At 40.4% G+C, this 14,289-nt stretch overlaps 2 protein-coding genes across 6 annotated transcripts in view; both read left to right on the forward strand.

The window, feature by feature from the left end:
• The window catches only part of tbc1d10b (TBC1 domain family, member 10b), a 442,453-nt gene that overhangs the window by 356,646 nt on the left and 71,518 nt on the right, over positions 1 to 14,289 (forward strand). The gene's annotated exons all lie outside the window — the stretch shown is intronic.
• setd1a (SET domain containing 1A, histone lysine methyltransferase) overlaps positions 2,121 to 14,289 on the forward strand; it is a 29,321-nt gene continuing 17,152 nt past the window's right edge. For 2 of the 4 annotated variants that reach the window (XM_087244726.1, XM_087244728.1), the window contains exons 1-9: positions 2,121 to 2,416; positions 3,089 to 3,233; positions 3,316 to 3,414; positions 3,507 to 3,777; positions 4,884 to 5,008; positions 5,816 to 6,066; positions 6,161 to 7,853; positions 10,249 to 11,250; positions 11,335 to 11,523. In XM_087244726.1, the coding sequence (XP_087100852.1) occupies positions 3,096 to 3,233; positions 3,316 to 3,414; positions 3,507 to 3,777; positions 4,884 to 5,008; positions 5,816 to 6,066; positions 6,161 to 7,853; positions 10,249 to 11,250; positions 11,335 to 11,523 (3,768 nt within the window). In that variant the 5' untranslated portion in view covers positions 2,121 to 2,416; positions 3,089 to 3,095. The remainder of the gene's footprint in view (positions 2,417 to 3,088; positions 3,234 to 3,315; positions 3,415 to 3,506; positions 3,778 to 4,883; positions 5,009 to 5,815; positions 6,067 to 6,160; positions 7,854 to 10,248; positions 11,251 to 11,334; positions 11,524 to 14,289) is intronic. The other 2 variants (XM_087244725.1, XM_087244727.1) reach the window with 1 other exon arrangement.

A 14,289-nucleotide genomic window follows, 5' to 3' on the forward strand; every position in this document is an offset into this window, starting at 1 on the left:
CTGTGGTCAGATGAATCAGTATTTTATGTATTTTTCGCAAGAAATGGAGGCTGTGTGCTTCAGACCAAAGAAGAAAAGGATAATCTGCACTGTAACAAGCAACACTTCTAAAAGCCAGGGTCTGTCATGGTATTGGGTTGTGTCAGTGCCCTTGGCAAAGGTAGCTTGCACTTCTGTTGGCACCATTAATGCTAAAAAGTTTAGAGATTTTGGAGCACAATATGCTGCCTTATTTTCAGGGATGCCCATGCATATTTCAGCAAGACGATGCAAAATCACATTCTGCACACATTACAAAGTTCTGGCTGTGGAGGAAAATTATACAGGTCCTTGACTGGCCTGTCTGCTGTCCTGACCTCTTTCCAAAAGAGAATATGTAGCACATTTTGAAGCACAAGATGTGACCACAAAGACCACGTACTGTTGTTCACCTTAAGACTTTGCAGGATGGGACAAAATTACACTTTAAACACTTCACTTGATGTCTTCAGTCACAAAATGTATTTTAAGTGTTGTGAAAAGGATTGGCAACATTACAAAGTTGTAAATGCTTTACTGTTAAAACTTTTTTTATTGGGTTTCAAGAACCAAAATTAGAAAGTGATTTTGCAAAAAAATAAAATAAAAATCACACGGAACACATTTATTTGTATTTTCCATACTGTCCTGATTTAGGGCTGTAGTAATAAACTACAGTATTCCTATTTAAAGCAATGATATTTTCATTGCTTCAAACTAAATGTTTTTACTGAAGTAAATGATTTTAAAACACACTTAATTTTAGGTAGTTGCCAAGGTAACATTCAAAGTTTAGTTTAACTTTAGTTTACAGATGTTCTAAAATAGCTCAATTTAAAACCTGTAGATCAAATGAATGACAACTGTATATAGACAAATAATTGAAAGACAACAAAATTTCTAAAACTTTAAACTGGAATTAAAATGAAAGCTGAATTGTAAGGCTGCTTATCTTGCTTAACAGTGCATCATATGTGAGAAAAAACAAAGGCTATGAATTAACACATCCAAAATAAAGTACCATTAATCAGTCCTATAATATTGATGGTGATGCAAGCAACAACCGATTTTGTGGTGAAAGATGCATAAGAAACCAATGAGAAACAACATGTTTGAAGGATTCTGACCTCTCCAATATCCAACTTGTACACATGGAGTCTTTCTGGATGATGCTTGACTGGCATGAAACAAAATCTGTTTCCTTCATGTATCCGGAGGAGTCAACAAATACTCAGGTAACACAAAAATATAGAACCTATCTACAATATTAACTACTTTGTCTCGCATAATAATAGTGCGAAATACACTTCAATAACAAGAAATACCAGGAATTAAAATGTTGTTCAGTAAATGTTTTAGATTGTAGCAGCACCACCTACTGTTCAATAAAATGTAATGTGTCAACTAGCGAATAGCTTAAGAATAGAATAAAACGTATAAAAAATAAACAAACATTTACTCAAAATGTACTTTGTCCACGAACATGTGTCCTTTTTATGTAATATTTTATCTCCCTATCTATGCTACTATAGCATATGTGTTTATAAATATGTGAAAATGTGTTTATAAATATGTGCTACATTTTAACGAATTATTAAATATATTTAGCTATTTTGCTTTCAAATTCTCCATTCTAGTGGCTATTATGATATTTTGTGTTTCTGCACATAACTCCGAGTCTGCATATAATTTACTGTCATCTCCTTCTACTAAGTTTGTTGTTACTACTATTTACTAATTAAATATCGCTAATAATTTATTGTGCATGTGTTAAACAACCGCGAGGTATTGCTATTTTAATATAAAAAAATACTCTTTAAGCATACGCATATATCACATTCATAGCGTTATGAGGTAAAATGAAACATAGCAGCAGATTCGCCATAAAGCAATCTCGCTTGCAATGGTCAAATAATTTTGATGTCAAAAGACAGAAGCCAAGGAGAGAATATAACTCAATGTTAACATATATTACAATTTAGCTTTAAAAATATAACAAAGCACAATCTTTTTGAACACTTTAAGAACATTTATAGTAAATGCACAAGGTTCTGCATTCTGTGGAAAGTGCGTGTGCCATTACAACGGCTGATATTTCTAGTGACTGATGGCGAGCAGGCGAGGCACTCAGGTTAGTTACGCGATGGCTGCTTACTGTATTATGTTATTCTTTTTAACACACTTCATTTTCTGGCGGAATATAGTCACTTATTCCGCATCGATATTGCACCGGAATACAAGCGACCCCGTTTTAGTGCAGATTTAAGGCGCCTGTGTCAAAACGGAGCTAGATTTTAAAGTCCGGATTGTCTGTTTTCCCCGTCCGACACAGGCCTAGCTGTAGCGAGCTAGCGGCAGGCGAAGCGGGCAAACCTCCTCCAGACCCGCGCTCCGTTCTGTGAGTCTCTCGCCTCACCGAGTAGGAATATTTGTTTTTAGTATCGGAAATTGGTGTATATTCGTTTGCTAGAAGTTATTGGCACTTGAGCTGTACTCTGCTGTCACATCATTTTGAAGTTGAACTTTAGCTAGCTCCGCGCAGTGTGAGCGGCTAGCAGCTCCAGTGTTTATTATGTTAGCTTGTTGTTGTTGCTAGTCGATATGTCAGATGCCGTATATTAGGCCATACCTTTAGTGTATTTCTGTTTATTACGTTGTAATAGACAACCGCAAGTCGTGCTGTTTAATTTCCACGCACTATGCTGTTAATAGGACATTTTAATGTGAATAAGGCATCTCTGTCAGGCTCAGATGTAGTGGGGTTAGATCACCCTGTCAGTTTGACAAAAAATATTAGTCAGTATCTTACCCCACCCTTCATAAAGAGTCTGTTTGTGTTTTGTAAATGTATATAAGGGGACAGCATTTTATGTGTAATTTGTTTGGTATTCCAAATGGAGTTTTTCAGGATTAAAATGTGTGCTGCTCTTCTGCATGTGCACACTGTCAGTGTGGTTGTCTGCTTGTATTAATGACCTATAAGTTCAAATACAAAGCTTTTCTCATTACGACTTCAATATGAGTCGCCGAGCATCTGCACAACACCTCATTCTCCTCTCTGTGTCTGCAGTGATAGCATGGATCCGGACAGTGGGGCGGACACTCAGCGAACTCTCAGTCTGCAATGGAAAAGCTATAAGCTAGTACAAGACCCTGCCCTCCGGCGGGTTACTCAGAAAATCTACAGATATGATGGGATTCACTTTAGTGTTCCGGTATGGACCTGCACCAAATCAACTCATGATTCAGCCTATAATGCTGTACATTATGTGAAGTCTACATTCTGCTTGATTTTAGGATTCAGGATTTCCGCCTGTGGGGGACTTGCGTGATCCGAGACCCCGCAGAATCTGGTCAAGACACACAGAGCTGTCGCTGCCAGTGCCCAAATTTAAGGTATTCCTTTCTTTGTTTCTTTTGCCATGTCTCTTAAGATCTATGTTTCTGTGGGATTTTTGTGTTAAAATGCTTTTTCTTTTTTCTCACAGTTGGACGAGTATTATGTAGGCCCTATTCCGCTTAAGGAAGTGACGTTCGCAAGACTGAATGATAACATAAAAGAGCCGTTCCTGGCAGAAATGTGCGCCAAGTTTGGTGAGGTTGAGGAAATGGAGATTTTGTTTCATCCTAAGACACGGAAGCACTTGGGCTTGGCCCGCGTCCTCTTCACCAACACTAGAGGGGCCAAAGACACAGTCAAACACCTGCACAACACTTCTGTCATGGGAAACATTGTCCATGTCCAGCTGGATATCAAAGGTGGGCTTGCCTTTTCAGAGGACTTTCTGTGGTTATTAAGGGTGCTTTCACAACTGTAGATTGATTCTTTTGTTCCGAAACAGGGATTAAAACTATTACAGGGTTGCACTTTGTTAATGGTGCGGTTCGCTTTCACATGGCAAAGTTTCTAAACGGACCAAAATAGCTAAAACAAGTAATGCGTGAGTAAACTCTCCTCCCTTGGGTCAGTTTTATGGTTTATTTTGCAGAGTCCTGCTCAGCTGTCATGTGTCATTATTTTAATTTATGGTAGTGAGCAATAAGACATTATAAGTGACAAGCTGCACTTTAATTTTGAGAGGTGACACCCACAGACATCGTCACCAAATATAAATCAGAGGGGTAAGTCAATTTTCCTAACGGATAAATCGCTCTTGGTAATGCTTTCACTTTCGTATTTGATATGAAACGCTCATTTACTGGTAGGAGTGACATCCCGTCCTACTCATAATTCTCTCTTCATATAGCCGTATATATATGCCTATTACATGTTCATAATATGCTTTGATATGGCCTGATACTTTGGTGCGTTGGATCGTTTTGCTTTTCTCACTACAATCTGTACGCTGCAGAGTTTGTTTAAATCGAGCACAACAAATTAGGGCTGGGCGATATGGCAAAAATGCAATCTCGATAATTATTTTTCTTACTGAACCGTAACGAGATACATTTCAATCTATGTTGTTAATGCTTTCAGGTTTAAAAGAGTAACTGAAGCCACAAAAGTTAGAGGGTCCATTAAATAACATAACATATTTTTGGCCATAAAATTTTTGCTAGCTGAAAATTTAGTACATCTCTAATGTCAACACACTTTTAGATTCTCATTGTTGCACATTTCTGCTTTGTGATCGGCTCTTGGATCAATATGGAGTAAAAAAAAGTCCAGAGCTTATTGTTGTTGACATATTTTAACGGAATTCGATATCGTTTATCGGCCCAGCTTTACAGCAAAGGCCAAATTGTTATGTGATAATTTTCTCATTTTAATGTTTCTTGCAAATAAAGAAGAAAACTATATTGTGGAGAAGTGGATATTTCAAACATTGCATAATAAAGTTTTTATTGTTTGCATGCTTTTCCAGGCCAACAGAGGATGAAGTATTATGACTTGATAGTAAGCGGCTCATACACCCCTCAGACAGTGCCGACCGGAGGCAAAGCTCTCACAGAGAAATTTCAGCCCCCTGTTCCAACACAACCAGATACGGTGAGCACACATACAAACCATAACTGGGCCACACTGGAAAGAATGCTTTGGTTCCCGATAAGTCATGCCACTGTGTGAGGTTACCAGCCAGTTTATTGGCATGTTTGAAGGGCAACACTTGGATTTGAGCTGTCTTGTTGTTTATTCTACACACTTGCCTGTGTTATAATCGTAATCATGAATGAACCATGAAATGCCTGAACCAAAAGACCTATCAAACCTTCCACAGTGCATTCTTCAGATTTTCCACATGCAGTGCAGATGAAAACTGTTAGTGTCTTTAAATGATAAGAAAGATTGCTTCCTGTGGCTGCTGGCAGTGAGACTCTTTGTTGTTCCTTTTTTAAAGGTTTAATTGTGAGAACAGATTACTATTGTGTACCAACATTATGCTAACTAACCGTGCTATATGTCTCCCTCACTTATCTGCTTTAGTTTTGGATTGTATGAAGTAGCTATGACTGTGACCTTAAACTAAGGAATTTCATTAGTCAACTGTGTGACCAAGACTAAAGGATTTCTTTATTCGTACTGGTTTTATTGGATTTCAAGACCAAAGACCAAATTTTATCTCAGCATTAATCTTATTGGACACTCATTATCTAACTGATTTTTTTGTGTTTATTTATATTTGCGTGTGTGCGTGTGTGTGTGTGTGTGTGTGTGTGTGTGTGTTTGAAAAAAAAAATCAAACCTTTACAAAATATGCCAAAAGTTTGAGAAATCACCACGTGCAGCAGTGTTTTGTTCAACTATTTCTGTTTCTATCCACTCTATTAGCTGTTGTTTCTTTTCTTCTTTGGATAGTCTTCTGATATCCGGCGGAGGCTTTCTACAGACCAGATGGCAGCTCCTGCTGCTGCGACTCTGAACTCTGGCAGTACCACCCCCTGTTCTGTGGACACTGGGTTTGGAGATCAGCGCCTTGACACTCCTCCATCTTCAATGGGCGGACCCTATACACCAGGCTCCTCTGCTTCTTCACAGGGTGGGGGCACCCCGTATACTCCACGCTCTGGAACCCCTTTCTCCCAGGACTCGGGCTACTCTGTTGCCAGGTTTGTTTCTGGATTGCATAAAACCCCCAAATAAATATTTACTTGGCTAAGTTTCTTTAGCAATTTAAAAATAATCTTCTTGTATTTTCTTCAGGCATGGTGGCTATAGCAGCACTCAGAGTTTCCCCCAGCAGGATATGCTTCCATCGTCCTCCTGCTCCTCCTCAGCGGTCTCCTCGTCATCAGGGTTTAAGCCCCCTCGCTTTCATGATGACCTACATGCTCCACCTCCACAAGATGTGTTCCAGAGGGGTCGGGCTGGATTTCCTGCATCTGCACCTTTCAGACCTAATGAACCTCCCTATCCGTATCCCAGTGCTGGTGGTTCAGGGATGCACATGCCCTTACATCCACCTGTACCACCTCAATTTGAGCAACCCCCACTGTCTGACAGGGAGAGAGAGAGAGACAGAGAAAGGGGACACCGGGATCGGGAGAGAGACTCTGGAGGAGGGCGCTATGGAGGTGGAATAAGCTCCAGACGCTCCACCTACCCATATCAACAAGAAACCAACTCCTCTTCCACTTCCAAAACCTACCATGCACACCACTCGCATCATGCTGACCGGCGAGAGGACAGGGACGGCAGGGGCTACAGGCGGGATAGTTCAGGCTCACGTTCAGGAGATCACAGTAGGCATCGGAACCACCATCACTCCCACAACCACCACAGTGGCGGAGGAGGCTCGAGTCGACGAAGAAGCAGCAGAGACCGGGAGTGGGAGCGAGATAGAGATGGAGAATTCAACCCATCTGATCCACGTTATGGGAGCCACTCGAACTCTAGCCACCACTCCTCCAATAGTCTCTCCCCTCCCTCTGCTACCTCCTCATTTGGAGGATTCTCCTCATCTAAAGACTTGTCCCCTTACGACACACCCTCCTCCTCTCGGCTGGAGCCCTCGTCGGCCTTCCGTCCCCAGCAAGGTGCAGGTGAGAGGGCTTTTGGGATGGGAGGAAGCATGGACAATGACTATCGTGGTCATTCACACCATACACCCCTGGCGCCTCCACCGCCTCCGCCTCCCCTTCCGCCAGCCTCTGTCATTGCAGCTGCTGTGGCTGAGACACTCAGCTCGCTTGATTTCGGTCAGGACAGTCCCATCAGAGAAGAACAATGGACCAAACCCAAACGCCATCCCAGCACCCCGCCCCTTCCACCTCGGACACCTCCAACCTCCTCACCTCCCCACGCCTCCATCCCATCATCATCTACCTCCCCGTCCTCAACTTCCCTGCCACACCATCTTCCTTCTTCCACGGCATCCCTCTCTCCGCCTCCTCCACAGCGTGACTCTTCTCCAGAGCCTGACTCCACCAATGAGAGCCTGCCGTTCATGCACCACAGCAGCAGCTTGGACTCACGTATTGAGATGTTGCTGAAGGAACAAAAGGCCAAGTTTTCTTTCCTTGCCTCAGATGATGAGGATGATGAGAAGGATGAGGTCAGAGAGAGAGGAAAATCAGAGAACAACAAAGATGGTGGAAACAAACTCCGAGAGCATGGTGGAGAAAGACCCAGTCACAAGAGACAAGGAGAGATGGAGGCAGGTCAACAGAGGAGGAGAGGAGAGAAAGATGGACGGCGCAGCAGGGGCAAAAGGCAAGTTAGTGGTGTAGGGGAAGGAAGGAAAACGCCACCAGAGGTGGCGTCCTCCACTCCCACTGTACACAGTTTAGTGTCAGAGTCTCTTCAGGGCCAAATACCTCCACCTCAGGAAGAGCACACAACCTCTGACACACACAGGGCTCCACATACACCACCCACCTACAATGGTGAAGCACAGGTGAGTGTCCCATTTTATTTTATGCACTTCTTGTTCACTTTGTTCTTAAACGAAATGTGTGTTTAAGTGTGCTTAAATATCCAGGATCTCCAGCTTTAGTACAATTTGTGTATGATAATGTACATGGCCAAGATTCATTGTTTTTTTTTTTTTTGAGGAAAGTAATAATAATTTATGCAGTCATGCACATGCTTTGACAGATAATAAGCCAATGATTTGATGCTTCGCTAAAGTTGCAGACGCGTTTTCGAATATCAAAATGCTTATTTAATGCAAAATTAATAAACAGCCAGTTATTAAGAAACTTGAATTGGCCTAGGCTACGATAATAAAGGTAATTCTCTCTAAATGTAAAACTAAATAAATTGCTAAATACTCTTGACACATGAAAGTGTAAAGCCTGCAGCCCACAGCAAATGTGGAAGGTTACTGTATTTCATATTTAACAAACTGTTTACTACAAATTTTATGTAATTTTTTTCACATGGAAATGATGATGTCATTACGCTGCTGTACCGTAAGCTAATCCTTGCATTGCTGATTATGATTTTAAGGATCGATAGATTTGTCCTTCACAACACACGCATTGATCTCAGATGTTTATCCAGACATTTTAATCTAATACTCGTGCTTGTTTGAATAAACTAAATTAGCCTGAAATCAGCTATCAAGATTAAAAGATCTAGGATTTGCCCAATCATCTTAGATCATTTAAGCGAGGTACGAAGAACGGACACCTGGTATCAGACTTTTTTGGTTCAAAAAAACTCTTTTAAGATGTTTAATGTTATAAACTGTTATTGGTCATAATGAAAACAAGATTTTCATACTTAATGTGTTGTACCAAAACACACAGATTTCAATGGAAGTCATAGTTGTCAACCAAATCTTTTCTTTGCTTATTACTAAAATAAAATTTGATCCTGGCTCTTCCTTGCTGTATAATGGTGTTGAGTAGTGGCTCTTTCAAAAGAATATAAATTCAACATTAATCCAACCCATATGTTGCCTGGAGTTAACGCATATGCTGTGAAGTCGTTTGATTGTTTTTGTAACAATATTTTGTTTAAGTTTTAAATTATATACTCCAATCACAGTCTTTTAGTTGCTGCCGAATGCATGTTCTCGAAAACTGACTTCTAACTCAACTTATGATGCATGATGTAAGAAAGTACATTCGACAGCCGCTGAAAAACAGTGATTTGAGTATATTAAAATTAGAACATTTTATAGAAAAAAATTGTTCTGTTCCATGAGACATATGTTATCTCCTTTGCGGTGTATGGCGTGCAGTGCACATAGTAAAGATTAATAAGATGTGGTGTCATTTTCAATTTGGCTATACACTGAACCATACACTTTAATGGATTGCAGCTAGTTAATGGCAGGTCTTGCACTGTAATAATACGCAATTAAATTTATGTTTGCTCTATTAATTCAACATTTTAAGGTGTGAGAAGTCTTCAGACATTTTTGGGTTTTTATGGCAGTTGTCTTGATAATCCAACTGCTCCATGAGCGGCTTTGTTCTTTAAGTCACGAAATTAGCTCCATTAAATTCAAAGCACTGAGTAGCATTGACTGTATTATGCAATGGTACTCAGATGTTTTTGTTTCTTGAGACCTAGATTTTAAAGGAGATTTGAGTTACCAACTCATAGTCAGAGTTGTCCAGCAATAAGCTGAGCAATACTGAACAAACCTTTGAGTTTTATGTTAATTTGTTTGATTATGCAGCCTGGCATTCTCTCATCTCCTTTTTAAAAAGCGCTAGTCTCTCTCTCTTTTTTTTTGCGTTTGTAATTATGCTTTATCATCATATAGATAGTTGCTTCTAGCATCAGGTTTTCCCTGCCATTCATAACCCTATCAGATCTGTCACATGGTTTCTTATTGGCAATTAAACAATTTTTATTTCAAAATAAGTGTGGAAGTAGGACCCTGGTTGTCATTAAAAGGTCTGTTCATCCAAGACATTTAATAATGATTTACTTGCAAGATCTGCTTTAATTTTCAAAAACAAATGAAAATAGTTTTTATGAAATTTGGAACAACTGTAATGTTTTAAAATCCATTAACTCTTCAAAAAGTTCATGACTGTTGGAAAAAGAAAGTGTACTTGAGCTTAGTTATTTTTGTTTTAAAATATCTAAATTTGTGCAATAATTCTGCAAGGTCTTATGGGTTTAAGATGACTTAAGGTTAAATAAAATTTTTTGTCTGTTGTTTCACACCATTTGCTTTTACAAACGTTTTAATTTGTCATGTGCCATTGTGCAGTTTCTTGGTTCTGTTTCTCGGTTTCAGTGCTGCGCTGAATTAGTTTCTAGCTGGTGAATGTCTCTTTCCCCCAAAGTGTGTTTAACGTGTAACCCTCACATACTCTTGCCTTCAGCCGTCTCCTCGCTCGTCTGGTGAAGATATGGAAATATCTGACGAAGATGACAACACCATCACCACAGCGACATCCCATCCCGCAGCTTCTTCATCCTCTTCACCAGCAGCTTCCTCACAGACTGTCCTCTCATCCCAAACCACAGACCCCTCTGCAAGCCCTGCCCCTGACACCAGCCAGCACTTCAGCGCCACCATGCCACCTCCACCCATCCCATCTTACCCTCCCCACCTCCCTCCTCCACCCCTTCCCGGCTTCTCCCTGCAGCCCCCTCCGCCCCCTGGCATACCTCCTCCACTTCCACACATGGAGCTGCACCCCGAGTACCCTCCTCCGCTGCCCCACCACATGTACGATTATGCCAGCTCCATGGAGCTCATGAGCCAGTACTGTGGAGGAGCGCCCATGTCATTCCAGATGCAGACACACATGCTCAGTCGTCTCCACCAGATGCGAATGGCCTCCTCCAACAGCACAGCAGCCCCACCTGCAGAAGTCCCGCCCGCTTCTGAATATCCTCCTTCGTATCACCTTCATTCAATACCCCCTCCGCATGCACCGCCACACCACCCTCACCACCCGTACATGGACCAAGATGGGAATGTTGCCAGCCATTATGATCAGGACCACCGCTACATCCCTCCTCCTTTACCGTACGCATACCCAGACCCTCATGCAGCTCAGCTTCCCCACCATCACACCATCCCACCTCCACACACCCCCTGGCCTCCTCACTTACTGCCCCAACAGTTTCCTTCCCACTATCCTCCTCCTGGCTTTGGCGCAGTGCCCGGCGTGGATGGAGAACTGTATGGAGCGGCAGGCGACCAGATGGCCATAATGGGCCACAACCCTTGTGAGGCTGTAGTGCAGCAGGTTCTGGCAGCTTTGATCGAGGAGATGAAGAACATCATGCAGAGGGACCTCAACCGCAAGATGGTGGAGAATGTCGCTTTTGGTACCTTTGATGAGTGGTGGGACCGCAAGGAGCGGAAAGCTAAGGTAACAACAGACTTTTCCTAATGCTTGTTTTGAATGACCTTCAGTGTTTATCAGTTGTGTCAAATATTGCTGTCGTTTGCTCAGCCATTCCAGACAGCCATGCGAGGAGTTGCGGTGGTGCGTGAGGAGGAGAAGAAGGAGGAGAAGACGACGACGACGATGACAACAAGCAATCGACCTAGAGAGCCACTCATGTCTCTGGTAGACTGGGCTAAGAGTGGAGGCATGGAGGGTTTCTCCCTGCGGGGGGCATTACGTTTGCCTTCTTTCAAGGTGCCTGATTTTATTTCCCAACTCTTAAACATTGAACGTTTACTCTGCCTTTTCACTGCCACTTATACTCTTGTATAATTGTTTACTGTTGTTCCCCTAGTGGCCATCCTATCAAACTCTCAAATCAATCTTGCAGGGCTCTAAAATCCACTCACTTTTCTACTGAACACTCTTCAAGCACTATTTAATTACAGACTTATAGAATTATATTAACAAAACTACAGAGCACTGATGTGCCTACACTTTCTTGTATGTGTGTCTTATATATTTCTACTTAAAATGGGCAACTGTAGTTTAGCTTTTTTTTATACTGAAAGGTTTTAGCTCATTTCTGCTGACCTACAAATTGTATTTTTTCCAGTATCTTTGTATATGTATACAGCAGTTATTATAGAAAAAAGGATCACTGTAGTTTACCAGAATGTTTTTTTATGTCATTTTGTTGGTACCTTCTTGAATATGTATACTGTGCACATTTTGTATATTTGCTATTTTAGCAGACACTTATCCAAAGTGACTTACAAATGAGTAGCCCCAATCGTTTTAGGCCAAAAATCACTATATTTAATACAAATCCTTATTTAAACAAAACCAAATACCTTGTCATTTTTCTAGGGCTAGTCATTGAAATAATTTTAAAATCGTTAATTTTAGACATACTGATTTATATATGAAATTGTGTTTTTAAGGAATAACATTTCAGTGTATAAATTTACAAAGTGATCTCCTTTTTATTTGAATATACGGCATCCTGTTGGATGCATGCACTTTGAAGGCTGATTTGTATTTCTGTGTCAAGCACACATGTATGCTCTGGCACGACCATCGCGTGGTCACATATTCTTCGCCAATGCTGACGTGCACCTGTCAAAAAACGTCTGCAATCTCTGTTGGTTGGATGGTAGCTGTGATCTGTGCAGGTGCTGTGGGACAGAGAGCAGCACGAACCTGTTGAAGCAAGTGTTAACAAGTGTCGAGTTCAGTGGGGTAGTTCTAGATGGAAACTGTTGTTTTGTGTTTACTTTTTGATTAAAGTTGTTGCACTACTGCCGGTTCATGCTTCTGAATGAGCGAGTTTGAGCTACTCGTACATTAGGGTAGTGTTCAGAAAAAATAAAACACCAGCTAAGGAACTCAGCACAGAGGAACATAAAAAAACCTCAATGCCAGCTAGGCATGGGCTGGTTTGTGACTGTATGATAACCTTGGATAAAAATATCACGGTTTCTCGGTATTGTGATTACTGCTCAAAAATATGTATATTATTTTCAATTGTCTGGGTAAAAACTAAAACTTTTTCCCCTTTGAACACATTTTATTAGGGGTGTAACGATTTATCGTTGTACGATTTATTGCGATGTAAAAATGTCACAATATGCATCGTGGCGTTATGACGATTTGATTACGATATGACGTCCGTTTTCTCTTATTAGTTGAGCTGTTTGCACGTGAGCTACGTTCCACCTGCTGTCGCATGTGAGTTCAGATTGCAGCAGCAGTAATGTTAGCAGACCAAGATGAGTGGAGTTGAAATAGAGGATGGCACATCCTCTCAAAATCAGACGTCTGGCAACATTTCGGTTGTACAGTCATTGCTTTAGACTCGTCCGCTTTTTGACACGCATACTGGGTCAAACATCCTAAGTTTTAAAGTCTTCACAGTGATTTACATACTTTGCACAGCGACAGGGATACCTCCTAATGGTGTTGAAAGAGTCACATACTGTATTTATAAGGTACAATTCACCCTAAAATATCATTCTGTCTTCATATAATGTTCCCGCCGCAAAATCACACATGACGTGTGCTGACCGTGAGCTGTTACTACAGAGGGCGGACTGATAGACGCGCGTGTATGGCAAGCCGTTTTAGCATTTAAACCTTTGTTCTGACTATCCATAAAAATATTTAGAGATATCTCTAATTATATTTTGACTAGTCATAATTATAATTTGACTATTCAGAATGACAATTAGAGATATCTGCAATTACAATTGTACTAGTACAAAATCAGATTGGAGATATCTGCACATATATTATGACTAGTCATATTCCTCCATTGACTTCCATTGAAAAATATTTGCAGATATCTCTAAATGAGTTTTGACTTGTCACAATTGTAATTAGAGATATCTTTAAATGAATTTAATTAAATATGAATTAAATACCTGGAAATGTGGATTTTTTTTTGCACACACAAAAAACGCAAGTGACCAAGCAAAGCCTTAAGCTCTTACTGTTAAATTCAATTGAATAGAAAGCTTATTTTTTTTGCACCTTTACTTAAATTGTTCCTTAATTTTGTCTCTGTCATTTCAATAATATTTTTAAGAAGTTTTTAAATTGTTTTATTTTCCAGAGACAGGCCTGTTTAATTTATTTTCTTAAAGAAGGTTCAGTTTAACAAGTTGAAACAAAAGAAATACATAAAAAATAGTTTACTTGGTAAAATTTGCATTTCAGTTTAATTTTAAATTTTTATTCAAAATATCGTGATACATATCGAATCGTGAACATCATATCGTGATACACATCGTATCGTGAGCTGAGTGTATCGTTACACCCCTACATTTTATTTTGGAGCAAATAAATCATTGACTTCTGCTGACTTTAATAGATTCAAAAACACAGATTTCTTTATAATTTAAAACTGCATTTTTGGATATCTTTTAAAATCTTGACTTCCCCAATCCGTGGTATACCTTGAAAAAGGTTATCGTCCCATGCCTACTGCCAGCTATTGTTTCAGAAGTGTTATTGCAGAGC

This window comes from Danio rerio, chromosome 3 (genome assembly GCF_052040795.2).
Source record: "Danio rerio strain M-AB ecotype USA chromosome 3, GRCz13ab, whole genome shotgun sequence".
Taxonomy (NCBI): domain Eukaryota; kingdom Metazoa; phylum Chordata; class Actinopteri; order Cypriniformes; family Danionidae; genus Danio; species Danio rerio.